General features: G+C 31.5%; 1 protein-coding gene across 2 annotated transcripts in view; it reads right to left on the bottom strand.

Moving 5' to 3' along the window:
- Window positions 1-1,304: 1,304 nt before the first annotated feature.
- LOC114336157 (putative glutathione-specific gamma-glutamylcyclotransferase 2) overlaps window positions 1,305-26,243 on the bottom strand; it is a 29,702-nt gene continuing 4,763 nt past the window's right edge. Inside the window, exons 2-3 of one of the 2 annotated variants that reach the window (XR_007700006.1) lie at window positions 1,592-8,959; window positions 1,305-1,382 (exon numbers count right to left, since the gene is read on the bottom strand). Coding sequence is in view for 1 of the 2 variants with exons in the window: in XM_028286488.2 (XP_028142289.1) it covers window positions 8,579-8,959 (381 nt within the window). In the remaining variant the exon portion in view is untranslated. Of the gene's footprint in view, window positions 8,960-26,243 lie in introns of both variants that reach the window. The other variant, XM_028286488.2, reaches the window with a different exon arrangement.

Here is a 26,243-nt window from a genome sequence, read left to right as displayed (position 1 = left end):
GTAAGCATTAACATGTTTTATTTTTTTGTATAAAAACGGCGCCGCATGAGAAAAAAAGACAAGAATGATTTTTTGTCGTAAATTGAACGAGGAATTCAAAAATGATTTTTAATTTGACGTTTCTCAGTGGCGTACTATTTTTTCTTTAAAAAATTCAGACCATTACCTGTACGGGCGCCAATGGTGAATATAAAATTATTCTGTCACCTTTAAAGGAGGTAATTTTGAACATTTGTTGTAGCTTTGCATCTAGTTAAAATCTTTTTAGTAATAGTTTTTGTTATTGTTCTACTTTGGTATTATTATATTGGAGAGTTCTTGATAATGTATTAAGAAATGAAAAGTACGCGTGAAGACGTTTTATTTTTTTGCATAAAAACGGTGCACCCTATGAAAAAAGACAAGAAAGGTTCTTTATCATAAAGTAAACGTGGAATACAAAAATAATTTTTAATTTGAAATATCTCAGTGGCGTACTATTTTTTTCTTTAAAAAATTCAGACCATTACCCGTAGGCGCGCCAATGATGAATATAAAATTGTTATTTGTTTGCCAAAAAATGCACAATAACTACCGCTTGAAACCCACCAAATGTAATTTTCATATCTCAACCTGTCTTACAGCAATAAAAAAATTGGCAAATGGAAATAAAAATTTCAATACCCTGTATCTCGGAAACAAACCATTTGCGGACATACGTTTATAGAGCAAACTGCCATTATTTTTTCATATAGAATTCCTTAAAGTTTTTCATACTTATTTACTAACACCCTGTATAGTTTTTTTAGTTAGATGCATAGTTTTTAAGGTACATATTCGCAAAAAACCGTTCGAAAAGGTGTCTTTTTTAATGAAAATGGCAAATTTTCAACCACAAATAACTCAAAAAGTATTGAGTTTTCAAAAAAAAACAAAAAAGTTTTTGCTTAGAATTAGGTTCTTTAGCCACTTCCGTGGTTATTTTAACCAAAAAACTTTCCACTCCCGAGAAGAGGTGGGAACCGCCCCCGAGATAAAAATCGCCATAGTATATAGGGTAGACTTTAAATTAGGAGATAAGTAGAGGTTGGCGACCATCATGGCAATCTGTACATTGTACACTGCTGCTCTGATAATATTTGTGGTTGTTTTGTGTTGAGCCACGTACATGGATTTGTCAGCCAGGAAATCCTTTGCCTTCCTGGTCCGTTTTCCTTAATACTTTTCCCTGTAAAATTAATTACAGCAATCCATATTTCTTAGTGCTTCTCATGATGGGACCGAGGAATTTTTGGCTATTTTTATTATGGTTAATAAAACTGCAGTTTAGTTTAAAATTGTATAATAAAATAAATAAAATGCTAAATTACCAGTAAGTTCTGGAGTAAATTGTTTCCAAATATCTTAAGTCGACTTTACATTACATGATTTATCATGTGATTTGTCATATGATTTGGTCATGGAGTGAAATTTACATGTTTACACTGTGTGATTTGTCATATGATTTTGCATTGTTTATACGGCTCGTTTTGTCATAAGCATTGTCATGCGGCTCGTCATGGGAAAAATCATAAGACAAATCACATGATAAATCATGTAGTGTAAAGTCGACTTTATTAAGCCTAAAAACATATTCTACATCACAATAATTTAGCTAAAACATTAGTAAATATAAAGTTCGAAATACTGTCACAGTTTATTTGTTTTTAACCCGGCATTGGTCGCTATATGAGATTTTCTCTCACGGTTTCAGAATATTGCACACAACTTTTTCCCTGGTAAATTACACATGCTGTAGTTCCTTCTAGTCTTATAATTCTCCTTCCTCTACAATCGAATAGTTTACAGTTACTCGAACAGTTGACTTAGTATGGCCCGTTTGTTAACTCAGTGCGCTTCACGAGAGATATTCTCTCGTCACGCGACTACCGTGTATAATATTATTTAGCATTATTTTATAGCGTTATTCTATATTGTATGAATATTTGATTTTGTATTTGCAATATGAATTGTGCAAAGATAATTTTAGAAATTGCCCTGTTACAGGACAATAAAATACAGCTAAATTAATGTGATTCCTAATACATTTTCAGTGAAAATAATAACTCTTTGATAAGTGTTGGCGATACAATTTTTTTTATATGCGTGTCCGCGAAGATTATAACTCCCAAAATATTTATGTGGAAAAGATTTAGTTCTTAATAGATGCCAACGAAAACAATTATTCCCCTTTCTGTTTTCGCGAAAAAAAAATAATTCCTGGAAGATTTACAGCGAAGGAATTAAATCATTTTTCAATAAGTGACCACAAAAAAAACTTTGTTAATGTACCGGCGAATACAATTTTCAAAAAGTTGTGGGGAAAACAATTACTTCTCTACAGATATCAACGAAAAAAATTATTGCTATTTACGTGCCCAAGAAGATTATAAATTTAAAAATATTTAACAAATTGAAGAGTCTCAGATGCAGAATCCACCAATTTAATAAAAATTAAAATGGTAAATAGTAATTTAAACCTGAGACTTTTCGCGTTGAAAGTTCTTACTGTACATCCTTAATCTGCGACTTTTTCAATTAATAAGACAGCAGACGACGAATACAGAAAACGAAAGGGAAACGATCACATTCCGCCTTCATTCGTCTCGGAAAAAGACAGCAGAGGAACTTTCAGTACTCAAAGCGAGTAAAGGAAATAAAATAATAAATGATGGTTTTGCTTGTTTTCGATTCAGAGGGTTGCACACCCGCTAGACAGGCTGTTTCTACCATTTCAGGAGTCATCAGTGGCTTTTGTTAGCGTGCACACCTCTGAATCGAAAAATAGCTCCACCATCATTTTAAAGGGAATCTGAAAAATAATTCAAATTTCCCATTAGACGCGATACAGCGACATCTCATAACAAATTGAAGAGTCTCAGATGCAGAATCCACCAATTTAATAAAAATTAAAATGGTAAATAGTAATTTAAACCTGAGACTTTTCGCGTTGAAAGTTCTTACTGGTACATCCTTAATCTGCGACTTTTTAAGGATGTACCAGTAAGAACAGAGGTGTGCACGCTAACAAAAGCTACTGATGACGCCTGAAATGGTAGAAACAGCCTGTCTAGCGGGTGTGCAACCCTCTGAATCGAAAACAAGCAAAACCATCATTTATTATTTTATTTCCTTTACTCGGTTTGAGTACTGAAAGTTCCTCTGCTGTCTTTTTCCGAGACGAATGAAGGCGGAATGTGATCGATTCCCTTTCGTTTTCTGTATTAGTCGTCTGCTGTCTTATTAATTAAAAAAGTCGCAGATTAAGGATGTACCAGTAAGAACTTTCAACGCGAAAAGTCTCAGGTTTAAATTACTATTTACCATTTTAATTTTTATTAAATTGGTGGATTCTGCATCTGAGACTCTTCAATTTGTTAGTAGATGTCGCTGTATCGCGTCTAATGGGAAATTTGAATTATTTTTCAGATTCCCTTTAAAATGATGGTGGAGCTATTTTTCGATTCAGAGGTGTGCACGCTAACAAAAGCTACTGATGACGCCTGAAATGGTAGAAACAGCCTGTCTAGCGGGTGTGCAACCCTCTGAATCGAAAACAAGCAAAACCATCATTTATTATTTTAAAAATATTTGTGACGAAATAGTATATTATTCAACGAGCATGTAATAGCCATTACATGCAAGTAGAATACTATACTTTTTCTACGACCTTTTTTATTTGGGTTAGTAGAAAATATAATTATCAACTACTAACATTATTCAAAATCAAAAGATTTTGTTTTTCATAAGAAAATATATTTTATATAAATATGGCAACACTGTTAGAATAGCCCTCTTTGAGCTTACGAAACAATGAAACAGACAGTTGACATTAGTGTCATGGAATGGAGGTGGCTTTTAAAAATAAGACATATTTTAAGGCAATTACACGAAAAGAAACGTGTGCTCTTAATAAAAATTTATTGTACAGTCAACAGTAAGTAAAACAGAATTCATTCGATTGCTTATTTACCTTTGAATAACGTAAATCTTAAATTGTCAAATGTTGAAATTTAAACGTAAAAAATATACTAACCCATTGTTACAATTAAAAATCCTTTAAACATTTTTCGACTTTAATTGTGGATATAAATTACAATGACTATTTTATTAAATAAACAAGCTTAAGTAATTTTATTTGCTAATAGGTATATTAAAAGTGCCATGCACCACTAGAATCTAACTTCAAACCGTGAGTAACTTCAGCCCGTGAGTAATAAACCATTACTCACGGGTAAAGTAATGGATGTTATTATCTATTCAAAAACAGCGAATAATGAGCATATTATTAAACGGTCGTAGAAAAAGAATTATTTTTATACCAGGAACAACAAAAAATAATTCTTTTTATCTGTACACTCACGAAGATCATAACTCCCAAAATATTTATGACGAAAACATCTAGTTCTTAATATATGACGACGAATATAATTATTTACATTCCTGTTCTTGCGGAAAAAATAACTCCTCGAAGATTTACATTAAACAAAAATTATTTTCCAGTAAAGTAGCTACGAAAATAAAATTTGCCGTCGCTAATTTAGGATTATTCTTTTCGCCGCGCATTATTAGGATTCATAATCTTCGCAAACATAGAAATAGAAATGATTTTTTTTTGCTGTCATTCATCGAAGAGTAATTATTTTGGCCGAGAAATTTCTAGTAATATTAATTTTCGTGGAAACATAATCAGAAATAATTATTTTTACAGGTAATTATTGTAAACTTTTTCTTATCACCGCACCGTATTAGAAGTTATGGTCTTCGAAAGTATAGAACAGAAAAAATATTTTTCGCTCTCATTCATCCAGGATCATACTTTTCACCGCGCATTATTAGGAGTTATAATCTTCATGAATACAGAATTAGAAATAATTTTTTTCAATGTTATTGATCGAAGAATAATTATTTTCAATGAGAACTTTTTAGTAATTAAAATTTTCGTGAACCCACAAACAGAAATGATGTATTTGCTGATACTTCTCAAAAAATATTTTTCGCTAACACTTTATTAGGGATTATAATTTTTACGATCATATAATCGAAAATAATATTTTTCGCGGCGTTCTTTGAAAGTTATATTCTTAACGGCATTTTTCGGAGTTATACTTTTCATAGACGGCTGCGATATATTGAAATTTTAAATTTAATATTATTTCTACATTTTTATATTTAAATGTACAAGCGCATCAACAGGCACATTGTGTAAAGCTAATAAGTTTAAAATCTATTTTGAAATTTTTATTTCGTAAGAAATGCAAAAGTTGGATAGGTGAGACAAAATCTCACGCGCGACCACTGACGTAAAAGCCAACCTAGCGACCAATGCCGAGTTAATCATATATATCATTATATTTGTGGCTCTAAAACAAACGAAAATGAGTCATTACCAAAAAAATTGTTGTATAGTACAAAATTTCGTAATTAAACTATTTAATTATCAAAATGTTTATTTATGTTTATTGATTTCGTATTATATATTCATATACTAAACAGGCGGGATTTCGAAAAGGGTTTGGTACTAACGATCACTTACAAACCATCAGAACACTGGTAGAAAAAACCACAGAATATAATGTACCCTTACATATGGCATTTATTGACTTTCACAAGGCTTTCCATAGTATTGAAACCTGGTCCTTTTTGTCAGCCCTAAGGGATGCTCGAATAAACTTACAGTACACTACACTCATTAAAAACATTTATGAACAGGCCACATTCCACATCAACATCAATGAAGACCAAAAAACCGAAAAAATACGCCTTGGTAAAGGTATTAGACAAGGTGATACTATTTCACCAAAACTTTTTACCTTAGCATTGGAAAATGTATTCAAACAGCTCGACTGGGAGGAAAAAGGTCTAAACATTGATGGTGTACGTTTGAGTCATTTGAGGTTTGCAGACGACATAGTATTATTCAGTACAGATATCAAGGAACTGGAGCAAATGATGAAGGAACTAAACCAGCAGTCAAATAAAATAGGTCTCAAAATGAATCTTCAGAAAACAAAAATAATGAGTAATGTACAAACTAATCTTGTTATTGACAACGTCAGTCTTGAAAATGTAGACCACTATATATATCTTGGACATACCATTAAAATCGGCAAAGAAAACCAAATAGCCGAAATAGAAAGACGCATACAATTGTCTTGGGTAGCTTTCGGCAAGTTAAGCTGTATCTTGAAAAATAGAAATATACCAATGTGTCTAAAACGTAGAGTTTATGACAAATGTATCTTGCCTGTAACTACATATGGACTGGATACCATGGCCTTTACAAAGAAAACCTTAGATCAGCTCAGTACAACTCAAAAAGCGATGGAGAGGGCCACGCTAGGGATTAGTTTGAGAGACAAAATTCGAAATATCGACATTCGCGAAAGAACAAAGATTACTGATGTCGCAGAACGTATAGCAAGGCTCAAGTGGCAATGGGTCGGACATGTTGCCCGAAATAATCCCGAAAAATGGACACAGAGGCTAACAAACTGGAGATCAAGTGAGAACAGGCGAGGAGTAGGCAGACCGCAGAAGAGGTGGGCAGATGATATCAAACAAGTCGCGGGCAAACAAGAGTAGAAATCGATGGAAGCAAATGGAATAGGCCTATGTCCAGCAGTGGACGAACACAGGCTGAAGAAGAAAAAGAATTCATATACTTGTCAATAACGCTGAAATATACTATATCTGTAAAAAAATTTCACTAATTTTGACAATAATACTTGCTTACCTAAGAGCCACAGATATTTAAGTATAAAACTGGGATACTTATACATAGTAATACCTATTTGTACAAAGAATAAATCAAATCACTGGAAAACATATTCTTTGCACATTTGGCGTTTAAGTTTTACTCTGGTTATATAGGTTGATATTTTATTAAGTAATAAGGGAAAGTGAGGGAATGGTGCGCACTTAGCAGAAATCGATTCTGTTGTAAATTCTGTAAATTCATCATAACGGCTAGTATGTTACAGTAAGCTCTAATTATTCCACATACTTTGAATATTTAAATTAGGTTTTAGAGAAATACAAAATACTAAAGCAAAATATTAAAAAACGAAAAGAAGTGCCTTTGTGCACGATTCCCATCCATGAGGGTAATCATGCGCATGGATTGGTAAATGGTGTGCACTGAATAACGTTTTTATAAAATTCTTTAAACATTGTTCTTTTCTGTTTTCCAGCAAATACATGTCCCTAGGTGCAGCTGGTTTTCTGGTGGTGGAATGAAACTTAATTTTATATCATATAATTTGTCTTCATCGATAATATCTGACAAATCAGTGTCTGTTACATCAGACTACTCAGGTGTTAGCTCCTTTTGCACTCTCTTCTTGTTTTGTTTGCCTTCAAGTTTTTTTCTGTCTGGCGAGATATCTAGCGATTTTTTAGTAAATCATTTTTGGCCTTTCTTGCTGCTTTCTGTTCCTGCTTTCTCTTGAGATTCACGTCCCTTAATCATCTTTTTTCCTTTTTTTTCATTGGTGAGCTTGTAAGATTTTTCGATTGTTCGAGATTTTATTTTAATTTCTGGTTTAACTCGTGATAGATCAACACGAGTGGAATATAATTTTCTCCAGCACTCATGTAATAAACGGCCATGATAGTTATATCACCATCAACAGACAGAGCCTACATATGTAGCTCCTTTAGGAACATAAACCCGTTCGTCTTTTTCTTGAAGTCGATCTTGAATGTCGAAAGCTTTTATCGTTTCCCTTATTTTTTTGCCGTCATTTCTGATTGCATACAGAGGATTTTGTAACTCTTCGTTAGTATAATATGTAAGAATCATAGATTTTCTAGTGTAGTTTGTGGCCTCTGGAAACGAAAATGGTAACTTTATTATTTACCACTTCATTGTTTGTTGGGGAAACGTGCGCACTATTACCCCCTTTGCGCCTTAAATAGCAAACGTCATCACAAACAAAAAACTACTAAACCATATAAACCAACAGATGGACCAAAATGTACGGAAAACAACATGATTTAAATCAATAGTAAGCTCAAAGCAACTTAATAAAACCTACGAACTTAGCGTCTTAATTTTTGGAGCAGAAAAACTAAAAGAATTCTTGCGATTTTCAATAATCCGATCTCACTTAGTCAACGTGCAACATTCGACTAAAGATAATGGCGTCAACCGTTCACGAGATCATCCAAAAGGTGTAGGACTTGTTGAGTTCTTAAGAGCATCCACGGAATTTTAAATACAATGCAGCGCACGATTACCCGCTGCGCACCATTCCCACACTTTCCCTTACCTCTTTTCTAGGGTATGTAAAAACTTTTCAGTTGGTAATTTTTAAAATATGATTTTAACTCTTCTGAAAATATCTGTTTTTTATTATACAAGGGTTTTCTGATTAAAATCACAAGTTTGTTTTCGAAAAACATTTTCTCTACATAATTTATCTAAACCTCTGACCTCTGAAAGAAATTTTAGCAACTCATTTAATACAACGGACAATTTTATAAAACCTAAAATTAAACAGCCAAAGATCTAACAAATCTCATTAACAAATACATTACTATTTCCCCCAAATATCACTTATGTACTAGTACATACTCCGTTATTTTTCCTCAATAAATTAAGAACCTTCTTTTCGAGTTCGTACAAGTGTTCATCCTGAACGGAAGGGAAAAAATTTCTCATTGCATTAGCTAAATTACAAACATAATCCACGTTAGGCCCGCTAGGCCCCTCAGATGCTACTACTTGAGCTGCTATATCGTTCAAATCTGCTGGGCCGCCGTAATTTTCGTTTTCGTGATCCCCCAGATAAATGGTGATGTTGAAGGTTTGTTGGTCTTCACATATTGGGAAGAACTCAAGTGTTTTCTTTTCGTATCCACCTTTTTCTCGATGATCTAAGTGATCTACTACTTTTTTTACATCTGTCTCCGAAATTTTGTAGGCTACTCCATAAACCTGGAAAGATATATTATATGAAACAAATATGACATTTGCATCAAAACAAAGATATTTCTTCTTTATTAGAAAGAAAGTCACATCCACCAAAAGATTATTAGGGACAGAACAAAATATAAATAACAAAAGTAAATATGTACCTAACTACAGATTATAGAAAATGTTTATAGATCTTAGATATTTAACTATATTATGATATGAGCACTTTTGTTCTAGAGCTTCTGCTAGAGAGTTTGAGTTGTGGTAACGATGTTTTTCTTGATCATATTTACCACAATTTATTAAACAGTGTTTGACTGTTAATCGAACATTACACTCATCACATATGGGTGGATTATTGTTTGTGAAAACGGAAAAGGGAAAACGAATAAGAGAGTACCGAAAAGTAATAGAAATAGGAAATTGAGAGGTATAATAAATATAGGAACGTGGAATATAAAAACTATGCTAGCCATGGGCAAAAGGGAAGAAGTAGCAAAAGAAATGAGAGATTCTAATACAGTGATGAGCGCGCTAATAATCGGCAAAATAGCGCAAAAGACGGAATCGGAATACATAATACATTGCGAAACAAAAAGAGATGTAACTAGTGAAGATGGAAATGATCGTTATAAACGTATAAATTAACATTAAATTACATAGTTTCCCACCTTTAGACTTATCAGAGGAGTACGAGAACTGTCACTGTGACAGTAGAATTTTATAAAATACTCCTGTCACAGACGTTTAAAGGTGGGAAACTATCTACTGTAATGTTAATTTATACGTTTATAACGATCATTTCCACCTTCACTAGTTTCATCTCTTTTTGTTTCGCAATGTATTATGTTTTCCATCTTTTGCGCTATTTTGCCGGTTATTAGCGCGCTCATCACTGTATAGACATAATAGCATTGCAAGAATTAAGATGGAAGGAAGAAGGCAGGATCTACAAGCAAAATTACACAATGTACTACGGAGGAGAAAATACACAAGGTAGAAATGGAACAGGCTTCATGATAATTAGAAGATGGAGATAATATGTATTAGAATTTTAAAAAGTAAATGGAAGAATAAAGGATAAAGAATAGAGCTGCTAATAGCTCAATGATAAATATCTATGCACCCACAGAACAAGCCAATGATCAAGAGAAGGATGAATTTTATGAAGCCCTAGAAAGTCTCTGTGAGGAAATTAAAAATCATGACACACTTATAATTCTAGGAAACTTCAATGCAAAGATGGGTAAAGAGGAACATTGGAGATCGGTAGCAGGGAAAGACTAACCAAATGTGATGGCCAGTGTAACAAAAATAAGAAAACTTCTGTTGGAGTGAAAGTAAAAAGAAAGATATAGGTACTCCAACAGAAGTAAGGGAAAAAAAAAGAAAATACTAGGTAACTAAATAGTTGTGGCTGAAAAGAAGAGAATGTGGGGTGTGTAAAGAAAAGGGTGAAGTGACTTCTACGTTGAGAAGCCGCAATAGGAAAAATAAAAAAAATACTACTAAAGTGCAGTAGTACTGAAGAAAGGGGAATTAGAAGGGATAGAAGTAGAAGTGGGAAGAGACAGAGGCAAACTGAATAGAGTTGGCTAGCAAGAGATGCAAGAAAACCACTTGGCACTCAAGGATGGATACGGCTCGTTTGCATGCCTGTCGAAGAACAGTAGCTCTATATAGATAGTAATGATGACTAAAAGATGAAATAATAAAATAAGAATAATGTACTGAAACTGAATGAAGCTGGATAATTGCTAAAGACGAACAAGATAAATAAATCTAACAAATCATGGGCGCCATGAAAATGATCTTCGATCATTTTCCCAGGTATCTTATACTGCTGTCAAATATTAAATATATCAAACCTGTAATAATGAACATAAAGGAGTAATAAAATAATTGATATACAAAATAAATAAATATTTATTAAAAATAACTGCTAGATCTTTGACAATCTCTGAGTTACATAAAGTGCATATCATGTGACTCTAAAATGACATAAGTTATACAAAAGTTATATCTAAGATAACAACAATAATGTTATCTGTTACAAAATTACAGGTATAAGTACCTCTCACTAACATATAGGGTACAAAATTACATAAGTCTTCTACCAAATGGTTATCACATGGACACAACAAATGAAAATGGGACAAGAATGGGCAATCTAGCAACAGATATTTGTAGCAAGTACTAAATTTCGGCACAAGCTAGAGCATAAAATAACATGGCTTATTCCAGGAAGAAATACAGGAAACCAAATTGACCATTTCATAATAAATAAAAAGAGAATAAGAATGATTCAAGATGTAAGGTCATATCGAGGCGCAGATGTGGGATCTGATCACTTCCTTGTAATTGCAAAACTTAAGCTAAGAATGATAGATAGGGAGAAAAAAGAAAACAAAAGTAAAAGATGGAATAGAAGAGTTAAAAACAAAAAAACGGCAATTTCAACAAGAAATGGAAAAACAACTATTGGAAAATATAGAAAATGAAAACATTGAAACAGACTGGGAAAATATACGAAGAAGTATAGAAAACACAGCAAATACAGTGCTAAGAAGAAAATATGTAGAGAAAAGGAATGACTGGTTCGACAATGAGTGCGAAGAAATATTAAAGAAGAAAAAATCAGCAAGGCTCAAATGGTTAAGAACGGGAGTCACAGATGATTACAGAATATACCAAAAAATCAGAGGAGATACCACAAAACTAATAAAACACAAAAAGGTGTTATTATATATGGATGCCAGCTGAGCCACTAAATAAATATTCGGGTAAAAACCCTTTAAATATAATATGGATGCATTAAAGGTGCATACTTAAATAAAATGCCTTAGAATGGATACACGGCAACAAGGATAATGCCCTTAGGTAAGGTATTGAATTTTTGGAATTGTGTTGGGAAATTTAATACCTTACCTAAGGGCATTATCCTTGTTGCCATGTATCCATCCTAAGGCATTTTATTTAAGTATGCACCTTTAATGCATCCATATTATATTTAAAGGGTTTTTACCCGAATATTTCTTTAATGGTTCAGCTGGCATCCAATCTGTCTAACACTGATGATGATTTTTTATAAAATCGAAAACGTTTTGTTGTGAGGTAGCCCTTAACCCTTAACTTGGCGGTGTGTACTCCAGGATACGTTGTTTATTATAATTAATTTCTCTATATATACGTAAAGTTGCCGCGAGATTTTAAACGTACCCTCTCCATAAAGTATTCGCCTAACCAATAAATTAATTTGAATGTCATACACAGAGATTTCCACCAATGAGAGAGCGTTTTATGTAAGCGTGCTAAAAATGGCTTCCAAAAAAGGTGTTAGTTTGTGTCATTCGGAAAGTAAATTCATTTTTTAAATGTTTTAAGTTATTATATGAATTGGTAAACTATATTTCTAGATAATTAGGCCTGCAAGAAACAATCGTATAAAATAATTTTCAGGATTTGTTTATAAACAAACAGATAGGATCACTTTGAAAAGTAGTATCTCTGAAAATACATTGCCAGGTTAGCGGCAATTTAGATAGTATCCTTGAATATACATTGGCAGGTACTGATGAAAATTGAATGAGTATCTTTTTGGATACATCACCCGGTATACGGACAAATACTAACTGTTTCTTATTAGCTACTTTGCCCATTAGAGAATTAACAGAAAAGTGATAAAAACATTTGGTATATTATGTTTGTAATGATTGATCGTATGTTCTTATCTACTCCAAAAGCTTGTATGTATGTCCCAGCTTGTATGTATGAATCATATGTATATCCCGCCAATATTTCTTGAAAGTATTAGTATAAAAAAATGTTACAGTATGTTTTCATATTATCGAATTCTATTTTTTACATATTAGGTATATACAGTGCGTCTATAAAGTAACGCATAAATTCATTAGATATTATCTAAATAAACATAGAAATTCCCGAAACAGATCGATTTTTATTTTTAAATTACGATTTTTTGGCATAATACTAGTGACGTCATCCATCTGGCCGTGATGACATTATCGATGACACCGAAAAAGAAGATTCGTAGTCACGTCATATATTCGTAGAATATACCTGGAGAAGATGTCAGAAAAGATCTTTTCGGACACTTTCCAACTTTTACAACCAAAGGACGATGCCGAAACTGTTGCAAAGGACAAACAGCAATGAGTTGTACAAAATGTAGGGCGAGATTATGTTTGACGGAATCCCGTAATTGTTTTTATGATTTTCATAATATCTAAATTTTGTAATATTTTATACTTATAATTACTTTCTACTTTTATTTTTTGAGTGTTCCAAGTTTTATTTGAAGTTTTGAATTTAAGTTTTAAAAATAAGTGTTTGATCACCATTGTAGTTTATTTATAATTTATAAATGTACATGATTATATATTAATTGATACAATACTATGTGTATGGTTGAAACCCCTACACAAAAAGCCATCTATTCATAATTGAAGTAACACAAAACTCCACAAAATAAAATTACAACATTAAACAAATCTACAAATGTTTCGCTAAAAGTCTTGAAAATTCTAAAGACTTTTAGCGGAACAATTTATTGTAGATTTGTTTATTGTTTTCATTATATTTTGTGGAATTTTGATAATTTTGCTTTAATTCAATGACCCAATAATATTTAATATATTGGTCCAAACTACAAATATACATCTTGGCAATGTATCTTTCTAGATACGGAGGTATTTTTTTAATAACCTGGCAATGTATCTATTGGGCATCAGTACTTGTTTTATAGTGTTCCTGGCAATGTGTCTTGCGAGGTACATTGTAATGTACGGTACGCCTAGTAGTGTATCTTATGGGATACAATGTCAATAAAATGTCAAAAAATTTAAAATAGAAAAAAAACTGCAATTGACTCTGATAATGGAGCCCTCTAAAAATGACATCCAGTAAGCAAAAACATTTTTCTTACAGCGGTTATAGGCGCGCCAAGTTAAAGGTTAAGGGGATTTTTAATAAAAAAATTTTATACCTTTTACAAAGAATTTTTCCAATTTTTTTTTAAATAATTTAACAATATTTATAAAAATTGACATTGGTATATCAAACTTAAGTCATTTTAGAATATTTCAATCTGCAACAAATGTTTGCTACTCTAACATAGCACAAGATACAGACGGTTTTTGGACTAGTACCTGGTTGTGTCCAACTCTCTCCTAGAGCTCAGCTTAATATGTGCTACATACTGGGGGTAGACAGAAAAGACGATTGTTTTCTGAGCAAACAATTGATGCTTCAGACTTCGATACATCTGTGTAGATTTTATGGCAGTTGGTGTACTTTTTTAAGAGGGCTTCGAACTTGGAAACAGGGAATTGTTTGTACTAGATTTATCGAAATACGCTAGAGATATATCACAGATTGATAAATGGATTGGCCACGGTTTAAATGTTGCGAAGTATGGATTTAATTATTTCGTAATATGTTTTTTCAGTATAGAGAGTATCTTGGAATTTGTTTACATATTTATAAGCGATCTAACAGCTATTCGCAAGAAAAGTCTGAAACAAAATTGGGATATTGAGTGGTACGCTTTCTGCAATCGAAGCAACAATCTCTACACCAAAATTCATCCTATTTTACCTACTGAGCCTTTTGCTCTCAGAAGTTATCCCAATAGAAATATATATTCCATGTTTGTTAGATGTCTCTTTAATCATGCCACTGTCAAGTCATACCTCTATAGATTTAACCTATCCGAAGCAGATCTTTGCGATTGCAATGGCTATGTTGACGATATTAATCATTGGTTGTTTGAATGCAAACATAATGATGATGCAATTAAGTATTTCATGCACAATCTGGTTCAAGAACAAATACCTTTCCCACAAAATTATGCTTCTCTTTTATATTTGTCTCGTAGAAATTCTAAAATTAAACAAATCATCTGGGAATTTTTAAAAAGGACTAAGAGGAGAATTTAACTTGTACTGAATGAGTCCGGTTGAATGTGTTTAGCTACTTCTCAAACATTTTTATTAAAACAGTGCCAAAAATTAAAATAATAAAAGAATAAAACACACACAAACACATTAAAAATGCCACAAATGATTTCTGAACATTAATTGTCGGAAATTTTTTTAACTAAATACGTATTTTCTGAAAATAAAATTATATAATAAATATACTTACAATCGTAAAATGTATAAAAAAAATAAAAAATAAAAGTTTTTATTGGGATTCGAACCAGCTATCAGCTCGGTTGGTATATTGGGGTTCATTCGCCTTAAACGCTTCGCCACGGAGGCAATGTGTCATTATGTGCGAAGATCAACTAACTAAACGGATTAAGCTTTTGACATTTTTGAATTAAATTATTTTGATTTTGAATTGAAATGATTTAGAATTGAAAAAAGAATGTGTGTGTACTTTGTACACACGTAAGAAGTTATACTTCTATTATATGATTTCAACGAAATTAATATACTTTTTATTTATATTTTATTTAAATATTAAACTAATTTATACTTACTACTTCTCAAACATTTTTATTAAAACAGTGCCAAAAATTAAAATAATAAAAGAATAAAACACACACAAACACATTAAAAATGCCACAAATGATTTCTGAACATTAATTGTCGGACATTTTTTTAACTAAATACGTATTTTCTGAAAATAAAATTATATAATAAATATACTTACAATCGTAAAATGTATAAAAAAAATAAAAAAATAAAAGTTTTTATTGGGATTCGAACCAGCTATCAGCTCGGTTGGTATATTGGGGTTCATTCGCCTTAAACGCTTCGCCACGGAGGCAATGTGTCATTATGTGAGAAGATCGACTAACTAAACGGATTAAGCTTTTGACATTTTTTAATTAAATTATTTTGATTTTGAATTGAAATGATTTAGAATTGAAAAAAGAATGTGTGTGTACTTTGTACACACGTAAGAAGTTATACTTCTATTATATGATTTAAACGAAATTAATATACTTTTTATTTATATTTTATTTAAATATTAAACTAATTTATACTTACTACTTCTCAAACATTTTTATTAAAACAGTGCCAAAAATTAAAATAATAAAAGAATAAAACACACACAAACACATTAAAAATGCCACAAATGATTTCTGAACATTAATTGTCGGACATTTTTTTAACTAAATACGTATTTTCTGAAAATAAAATTATATAATAAATATACTTACAATCGTAAAATGTATAAAAAAAATAAAAAATAAAAGTTTTTATTGGGATTCGAACCAGCTATCAGCTCGGTTGGTATATTGGGGTTCATTCGCCTTAAACGCTTCGCCACGGAGGCAATGTGTCATTATGTGAGAAGATCGACTAACTAAACGGATTAAGCTTTTGACATTTTTGAATTAAATTATTTTGATTTTGAATTGAAATGATTTAGAATTGAAAAAAGAATGTGTGTGTACTTTGTACACACGTAAGAAGTTATACTTCTATTATATGATTTAAACGAAATTAATATACTTTTTATTTATATTTTATTTAAATATTAAACTAATTTATACTTACTACTTCTCAAACATTTTTATTAAAACAGTGCCAAAAATTAAAAGAATAAAAGAATAAAACACACACAAACACATTAAAAATGCCACAAATGATTTCTGAACATTAATTGTCGGACATTTTTTTAACTAAATACGTATTTTCTGAAAATAAAATTATATAATAAATATACTTACAATCGTAAAATGTATAAAAAAAATAAAAAATAAAAGTTTTTATTGGGATTCGAACCAGCTATCAGCTCGGTTGGTATATTGGGGTTCATTCGCCTTAAACGCTTCGCCACGGAGGCAATGTGTCATTATGTGAGAAGATCGACTAACTAAACGGATTAAGCTTTTGACATTTTTGAATTAAATTATTTTAATTTTGAATTGAAATGATTTAGAATTGAAAAAATACAACAAAACATAGAGTAAGAAAACAATATTAGGTGAACATTGATAGAAATTTTGATGGTAATCAAATTATGTAAATAAAAGTATTACATACTATGTATTTTGGTAGGTTCAAATAGGTAGGTACCTATGATACATTTACAATTATTACGTACCTGTTGCTTTTAAAAACTATTTAAATGTCACTACAATTATAAACTTTTTTGTTTCTGTCCTCACAACAATAAAACTAATATGTATATTATACATTTGTTTGCCTTCATATTGAACAATTATTTATTATTGACAGATCATTTCAACACCCAATCAGAGCCCGTATAACGACTAATACCATCCTGTCGGTGTGCGCATGCGCGCAGATCAATATAAATTCACCCTCAATCTCAATCGCGCCTAAAGAAGTATAACTTCAAAAATACAACAAAACATAGAGTAAGAAAACAATATATTAGGTGAACATTGATAGAAATTTTGATGGTAATCAAATTATGTAAATAAAAGTATTACATACTATGTATTTTGGTGGGTTCAAATAGGTAGGTACCTATGATACATTTACAATTATTACGTACCTGTTGCTTTTAAAAACTATTTAAATGTCACTACGATTATAAACTTTTTTGTTTCTGTCCTCACAACAATAAAACTAATATATTATACATTTGTTTACCTTCATATTGAACAGTTATTTATTATTGACAGATCATTTCAACACCCAATCAGAGCCCGTATAACGACTAATACCATACTGTCAGTGTGCACATGCGCGCAGATCAATATAAATTCACCCTCAATCTCAATCGCGCCTAAAGAAGTATAACTGCAATAATTATTGTTTGTTTTATGTTTATCCTTATGTAATATTGCCTCCCGTGAAATTTTAAGTAAATTTTACAGGGAGGTAATGAGATTAAAATTGTATAAAAATTTATATTGAAAAAAAAAACACACAAAGAAGGTCTAAACCTCTGAGGTGTTGAACCAGGTTGAAGCCTTAGCGCTGCGTAAAAAAAAACATATATTTATTAGTAGGTAAGTATTTAGTATTGGCATTTAATATTTTTGTCAATTTCATTATTCGTAAATAAATTTAAGTTGGTTGGGGCTATGAGTGAAGAGTATACCTGCTGGTCAATTTAATGTTTCCACCTCCTTTTTTTTTTAATTTTTTTGCTTTTTATTTATTTAAATATTTACCTATGTATGTGCGTGCATAAGTATTAGGTATATGTGCGCACATGTACGCAATGTTATTATATTTGGAATATTGTAGCATACAGTACCTAATGTATTATCTATCGTGGCTATCAAGCAATCCAAAGCCAATAAGAAGAAATATATATATATATATTTATCCGGCCCACGTTTTCAGTCCCGCTATATTATTCAGGCTACCTAAGACCCACTTAATCCAAATGATTTAGGTGTGTATATAAACAGGAAATAAGCAGTTCGAAAATATAACTTCTTAAGCATGCCTAGAGGGGAAAACATTTCTTTTTACATGAAAAGTTGCATACTGAATAACAGTTTTTAAACCCAATTCATTTTACCACCTTCTCGAGCCCATATATACTACTTGATAATATCCCACCATCGTAACCAGACCCAGCGGTGTTGCCAGACAATCGGGACTCGTGGCGTTGGTCGAAAATGTTATACCATATACCAATCCCTAAGTGGTCACAATTATTGGATTTTTAGAAGTTAATAAATTTGTCTCCATAAAGTATCATGACCTTGGGATTCATTATTTACTATACTTAAATTATACAAAGTAGTCCAGTCGGGTTAGACGAATAAAAGGCCTATAACCTTGCATGCCGAGCTGCCCCAAATTTCATTTTTCTAATCTTTAGGAAGGGTCAATAGTAGTGTAAATTTAAAATCTCGACTGAATTCCGCCGTTGAGTAGCCGCCATCTTGATTTTAAACGAGGACGGTTTTTTCTCAATATCTCCGCCATTTTAAACTTCTCGACAAAAAGTGTAAGAACTGAAATGGTTGAAAATTCGATTTTATATAAATTCTTTTATTATAATTTTTTTCGTGCGGTCGATATTTTCCGAGTTATGGGGGAAAATAATGAGAGTTAGAACATAATTATTGAATTACATATTTCGTTTATTATTAGATTTACGACAAAAATGTACCGATAAAAAATAAAAAGAATTAAATTTTATATAATTTTGATTTCTTTCACCTTTTTGCTAAAATCAATATTTAAGGTAGTACGTAGTCGGTAAAGGCGCGAGCGTAAGACCTGATTCATTTTATAGCAATGGTTTTTGTTCAGCATCTACGCCATTTTTAACTTTTCGATAACAACGGCCGGAACTAAAATTGTTCCACATATGATTTCCTACCATTTCTTATTAACAATTTTTTTGGTGCGGTTGATATTTTTGGAGTTAAGCGGGAAAATAGTAAAAAGGGGTGGGAGGCATAATTATCTCAAGTTTTATAATTTTATCCTTTAGGGAAGGTCAGTAGTAGTGTAAATTTAAAATTGCTACTGAATTCCGCCGTTGCGTTAGCCGCCATATTGATTTTAAAGAAGAAGCGTTGTTGCTTAATATCTCCGCCATTTTCAACTTTTTGAAAAAATGGTAGGAATAGAATTGTTGGAAATGCAATCTCCTACAATTTCTTTTGCACATTTTTTATGCGATCACTATTTTTCGAGTTAAGGGGTAAAATAGTGAAAGCGGAGGGGAAGCATAATTATTGAATAATTGTCTCGTGTATCATTAATTTAAGGACATGATTGTACGTAAACAAAAATAAAGAGAATTATATTTTATACAGTTTTTGAAACTTCCATTAAGTTTTTTGTCAACTGAATATAATTTTGTTCTAACATTTTTTTTTTAATTTTGGACCCTGTTTGGGAAAATTCCCCATCCCTCCCCCTTCGTAGGTTCTCTGGTCCCTCTAGCCACAGAACGAGCCTTCGTAGGTTCACTGGTTCTCTCGAAAAATTGTAGTAACTCGCTATTGTAACAAACTCAGTCCTTACAATTTTTGTCGAAAAGTTGAAAATGGCGGAGATATGGAACAAAAACATTTGCTATAAAACCAATCAGGTCTTACGCTCGCGCCTTTACCGCATACGTACTACGTTAAATATTGATTTTATGAAAAAATTGATCAAATGAAAATTGTATAAACTTTAATTCACTTTTATTTTTGTATAGGTACATTTTTGTCGTAAAACTAATAATAAACGAAATAATTCAATAATTATGCTCCAACTCACTGTTTTCTCCCATAACTCGAAAAATATCGACCGCACGAAAAAAATTAAATAAAATGAATTATCGAAAATTGAATTTTCAACAATTTTAGTACTTATACGTTTTGTCGAAAAGTTGAGAATGGCGGAGATATTGAGCAAAAACCGTTCTTGTTTAAAATCAAGATGGCGGCTAACGCTACAGCGGAATTCAGTCGAGATTTTAAATTTACATTACTATTAACCCTCCTTAAAGATTAGAAAAATTTAATTTGGGACAGCTTGGCATGCAAGGTCGACTGCTATCCCGACTGGGCTAAAGGTAGGTATAGTCTTTTAACTACAAAAGCAAGGTTATGTAGGTCAAAATTTCTGACGTCAGAGCACTGACAAATTATTAGAATGTGACTTTTCGTCATGGCCACGTTAATGCCATTACCTGTCAGATATTTTCTTTGTTTTTTTTTACTGTACAAATAATATATCTAATTATTTTTTCCTATTAATGATGTCAATCGGTTTTCATTTCTTGCCGAAATATATTAATAATACGCCGAAATATTTGTAATGTTAATTAAATCAACTTTAAAATTGACATTTTTTTAGCTGACCGAACTGACCGATCTTGCAAAAGTGTTAAAATGGTATTATAATAGGGCTTTTCATTCACAGTCATTTGTTTCGAGCTTCTGCCATATGTTGTATAATCCGGGTAGCTCGAAACAAATGACAATCGATGAAAAGCCCTATAAGAAAAACGTAATCGCGAGTACATTGAGAATTTTAGAATTATATTAATTAAATAATAATTAATTATATTAATTAATTATATTAATTGAAAATTAATAGGTTATGTCAATCCACATGTTTACAAAATTTTAGCTCTTAAGTTTTAATACTTTTTTCGGTTAAAAAATTGAGTTAAAAAGTCTGAATTACATAGTGTTTTCTATTTTGTATTACCACAAGTATTGAGGTTATATAATTCCCGGAAACTTCTAATTATTTTTGAACTTATTACAAAGTGAGGTTAGATCAGATAAAACATGGTTAATTCCTGCAATTCATGTAAAGAAATTATTTCTGAGGGCAATAAATCTGTGTGTTGTGATAGCTGCCATGTACTAATGCACCCAACTGAGCCATGTACAGGGCTTAATGCATCTGAATTAAGGGCGGTTGTCATTCAAAAAAGATCCATGATGTTTTTTTGTAAGCCATGTAGGGAAGCATTTAAGAATGCTCCAGCTATTTTGAAACAAGTTAGAGAGCTAAAAGCTGAAATGGAAGTCATGAAAATGGAGCTGGAGGCGGTTAAGAATAAAAAATGTCAACATGTTTCTTCAGAATTGGATCCGGAACAAGTGATCAACGAGGTGCATGAAAGAACAATTAGATCCAGAAATTTAATAATTTATAATGCAACGGAGTCAAATAAGGATGATCTCTCAGGAAGGATTGAGGATGACAGGAAAGTGGTTCAAGAGGTGTTTGATATTATGAGTATTGGTGAAGATGGGCGTGACAAAGTTGAAAAGGTTCTTAGATTGGGTGCAAAAAAGACGGGATCCTGCAGGCCATTAAAAATTGTCTGTACTGATCAACTTTTTGTGAAAAGAGCGTTGAAAGCTAAGAAAAAATTGGTGGAATCTGGTTATAAAATCACTTCAGATAAGACTACCCTACAGAGAGACCAATTTAAAAAAGCATTAACTGAACTTAATGATAAAAACAATGAAGTTGACGATAGTTGTTATATAATTCGTTACATCAATGGGTGTCCGAAAGTAGTCAAAAGGGATAACCGCTCAGATAATGGCTCGAATAATAAAAGAAAAAACTAGCTAATACCCCATTACTAATGTATTATCAAAACGTTGGTGGACTTCGCACTAAATTAGCTGAGTTGGATTTAATGCTGAGTTGCTCAAGTTATGATATCCTTGTTATTACAGAAAGCTGGTTAAGCGAGGACATCTTATCTGAGGAGCTTGGTGGAGCTAGTAGCTATAATGTTTTTCGTGCTGACAGGAACATGCAAGTTACATCAAAAATCAGAGGTGGCGGCATAGTGGTATTGGTTAAAAGTTACATCCAAGCTTCGATTATTAAGAAAACTGAAAGCCACATCGAACAGTTGTTTATAGTATGTAAATATTTTGGAACAAGTTTTGTGGTGGGCGGTGTATATATACCACCTGGATCAACTGAGGATCAATACAGTGACCACTGTCTGGCTGTTGAAGAAATCTGTGCTACATATCCTGATACCAAGTTTTACATAGTGGGTGATTTTAATCTGCCTAGTGTACAGTGGTCAAATTCTAATAATGGTGTTAAAGTAAACTGTTCTTCAGGTTCTCCAGCTCTTTATCTAGCACAAACATATGGTTTTTATAATATGTTCCAAATGATTAATACACCAAATAGCAGAAATGTATTTCTGGATCTTCTTTTTACCAATGATAATTCAATGGAATGTTGTAAGTCTTTAGATCCACTTTTTTGTGACTCTATTCACCATACCTCTTACACCTGTAATTTTAAAATAGGGAAAAATGAAATGTTAGATTCACTTAAAATAGAGGAATTTTATTTTGATTTTAAGAATGGCAATTATGAGGGTCTAAATGATTACTTATTTTCAGTAAACTGGGACAATATATTTATACATAATGATATTGACACTGTTGTGTCAGATTTTTATAATATCTTAACTTTTGGTATTCAATGTTTTATTCCACAGAAAAAATTTAGAACATCCAGCTATCCCTCTTTCTTCTCTAGGGAATTAAGAGAATTGATATCACTAAAAAAGAGTAAACATAAAAAATATAAGCTGTCTTATAGTGAAAGGGACTATCATGAATTTAGTATGTTGAGAGCACAATGTAAACGATTGAGTCAAGAGTGTCACAAAAATTATCTGACATCTGTAAATAGGGATTTGATTAGTAATCCAAAGAATTTTTGGAAATTCATTAATGGTAGGAGAACATCAAGTAATATTCCGAAAAACATGGTTCTAAATAATTCAGTTGCTACCAATGGTCAACAAATTGTTGACTTATTTGCTAATCACTTTTCTACAGTCTTCTCAAATGCAAAGGCAATGTCTCCTGAAAAATTTTATAGCCAAATTAACATAGATTGTCCTGTGATACGTGTATCTGAGGTTTTCGAAAAGTTAGGGACTCTTCCTAATAAGCTAATGATTGGGGCTGATGGCATTCCAAATCTTGTTTTAAAACAGTGCAAATATTCATTATCTCAGCCATTGTGTAAACTGTTTAATTTGTCTCTATCTACTGGAATTTTTCCCCATATCTGGAAAGAAAGTTATATCTCGCCTATATTTAAAACAGGCTCCAGAAATGATGTAAAAAACTATCGTAGTGTATCCATACAATCATCTATCCCAAAATTATTTGATAGTCTCATGTATAGTTATTTGAACTGGCATTGCAAACACATCATTATTGATGAACAGCATGGTTTTAGAGGAGGTCATTCCACAATGACCAACTTGCTTCTATACCATGGTAGGTTGTTGGATGCCTTGGAGAGGGGGTATCAAGTTGATGCTGTGTATACTGACTTCTCCAAGGCATTTGATAAGGTCAATCACTTGTTATTGGTTGAGAAGCTGAGAAATATAGGTTTCTCTGATAGATTGGTGGAATGGTTGCGTAGTTTTTTGTGCGATAGAAGGCTAGTAGTTAAAATCGGTAACTTTATATCTAGAGTGATTGAGGTATGTTCAGGGGTTCCTCAGGGGGGACACTGCTCTCCTTTGTTATTTAACCTGTTTGTTAATGACCTCAAAAAGGTCTTGAAGTATTGTGACTTTCTCATGTTTGCTGATGATCTCAAATTATTTTTAACTATACGTAATGATCTTGACATTAGTTTACTACAAAAAGATTTGGATAGTCTTTCTCAGTGGTGTGAACATAATCTCTTAGACCTTAATATTGATAAATGCTTTCAGATTTCATTTCATAGGAAAAAAAATAGAATACCATCATTCTATTCTATAAATGGGCAAAATCTTAAAATAAATGAGGTAGCTAAAGACTTGGGTATACTATTTGACTCCAAACTGAATTTTAGTGATCATATAGATAAACTAGCAGTAAAAGCGAACAGGATGTTAGGTTTTACACTAAGAAATTGTAAAGGGTTATCTTTGGAGGCAGTGAAGACAGTATATGTTGGGTTGGTCAGATCACAGCTTGAATATGGGTCAATTATCTGGTCTCCTCAGTATAATGTATATAAGTCGTTACTGGAGAGTGTGCAACATAAATTCCTACGATATTATAATTATATGTTCAATCTGAATATGATTCCTGACCACAACTATTCTCATATTTTAAGGTATCTTAAACTGGATACATTAGAGAAGAGAAGAACCATGTTTGATATTTGCTTTGTTTTCAAACTATTGAATGGAAATATATCATGTTCAGAAATTCTTTCACAAATCAAATTTGCTGTTCCACAGAGAATGCTTCGACAAAATAACTTATTTTTTATTGGCTTTCATGCAACAAATTATGGTAGACACTCATTCATGAATCGATCCCTAGAGTTTATGAATAGAGAAGATAGATTGGATGTGTTTAATAACTCTTTTCAGTCATTTAAGAGAACTCTTTTGGAAATATGTTAATGTTATATTGCTATTACATATGTGCCAGTTTATTAGTGATAACTTATGTACCTAATGGATTTATTATTTAAATAACTTTTTGTTCATTCTGTATGTGATATATTTGTACCTATATGTATCTTTTAAGCTTTTTTTAATAGGATGCTATTTAGATTAGTTTTGATATAGCCTTTAATCAAAAATGTACTATTATTTTTTTTTGTAATGGGGGTTTCCCGTCTAATAATAAATAAAAAAAATAAATAACCAACAACATATTTTATTATTAATAATATAAATTTTACAAAACATTCCTTTAAGTTAAATACTCCAGAAAATAATAATTTTATTTAAATATATCAGACAATCGTACGCTGTAACGCTGTAATCGTACTGATGTAACAGTTCTGTGTTGCTACATTTTTCTTCAATTCGTACACAATTTGATTCAAAATATAGCTTTACACTGTAGGTACTATTTTTATAAATACCTACACATATTAAAATATACCTTAATTTAAAAACTATTGCAATTATTGTTGTGTACCTATACTATTGTGTTTGTGTTCGTATTGAGAAACATTGTGCAAAATCAAAAATGCTTCTTTAATAGGTTATTTATTTTTAAACAAGAACGAAAAAATGGGATTCCCTTTTACCATTAACTGCAGAGAATAGATGTAAGTTAAAGAATTTAGATTTCTCAGATTAGCTTTATTAGAAATAAGTTTATTATTAGATTTAAAGATCTGAAAGTTTTCTTATGAATTTTAGCGTTTGCAGTACTTAGTTTTAAAAATATTAAATAATATATTTTAATGATTATACCTACACTGTGGTAATATTGCTGGTAAATAATATATTTCGGCAAGTAATGAAAAACAAATTGACATCATTAATTTGAATAAATAACCATAGATATTATTTTTAGAGTAAACAAAAAATCTGACAAGTAATGACATAAACGTGGCCATGATGAAAAGTTACATTCTAATGTTTGACAGTGCTCTTACGTCAGAAATTTTGACCTACGTAATCTTGCTTTTGTAGTAAAAAGACTATACATGTATAAAATTTCGCTATTTAAACTAACGAACTATCAAAAATAACAGTATATTATTTAAAAAATGAACAAGTTTCGTTCGTCGAAAATAAATGCAATTCTTTATGCATTTATCACAAATGTCGCCTGCTTAATCGCAAAATAGATTATGTTACCCTTTATGTAAGCTCTCTTTTACAAATAAATTTAAACTCATATAAGTTTGAAGTCTAATTTTTACTTTTCATTTTTTAGTTAACAACAATTTTAGTTTTTTTTATTAAACGACAATATTGCATGTTTGTGAATGTGTTTTGAGTATCTCAAAGAAAAATCTGTAGAAATTACTGTTACAATATTTCATGTTTTTTTCAATTTTCTAAATTAAAATATCGCATTTTGGATAAACAAAACTTTGTTTTCTTTTTGGGGAATAATTCAACACAA

The sequence above is a fragment of the Diabrotica virgifera genome, chromosome 8 (genome assembly GCF_917563875.1).
Source record: "Diabrotica virgifera virgifera chromosome 8, PGI_DIABVI_V3a".
Taxonomy (NCBI): domain Eukaryota; kingdom Metazoa; phylum Arthropoda; class Insecta; order Coleoptera; family Chrysomelidae; genus Diabrotica; species Diabrotica virgifera.
This window is presented reverse-complemented; position numbering and strand designations above follow the sequence as displayed.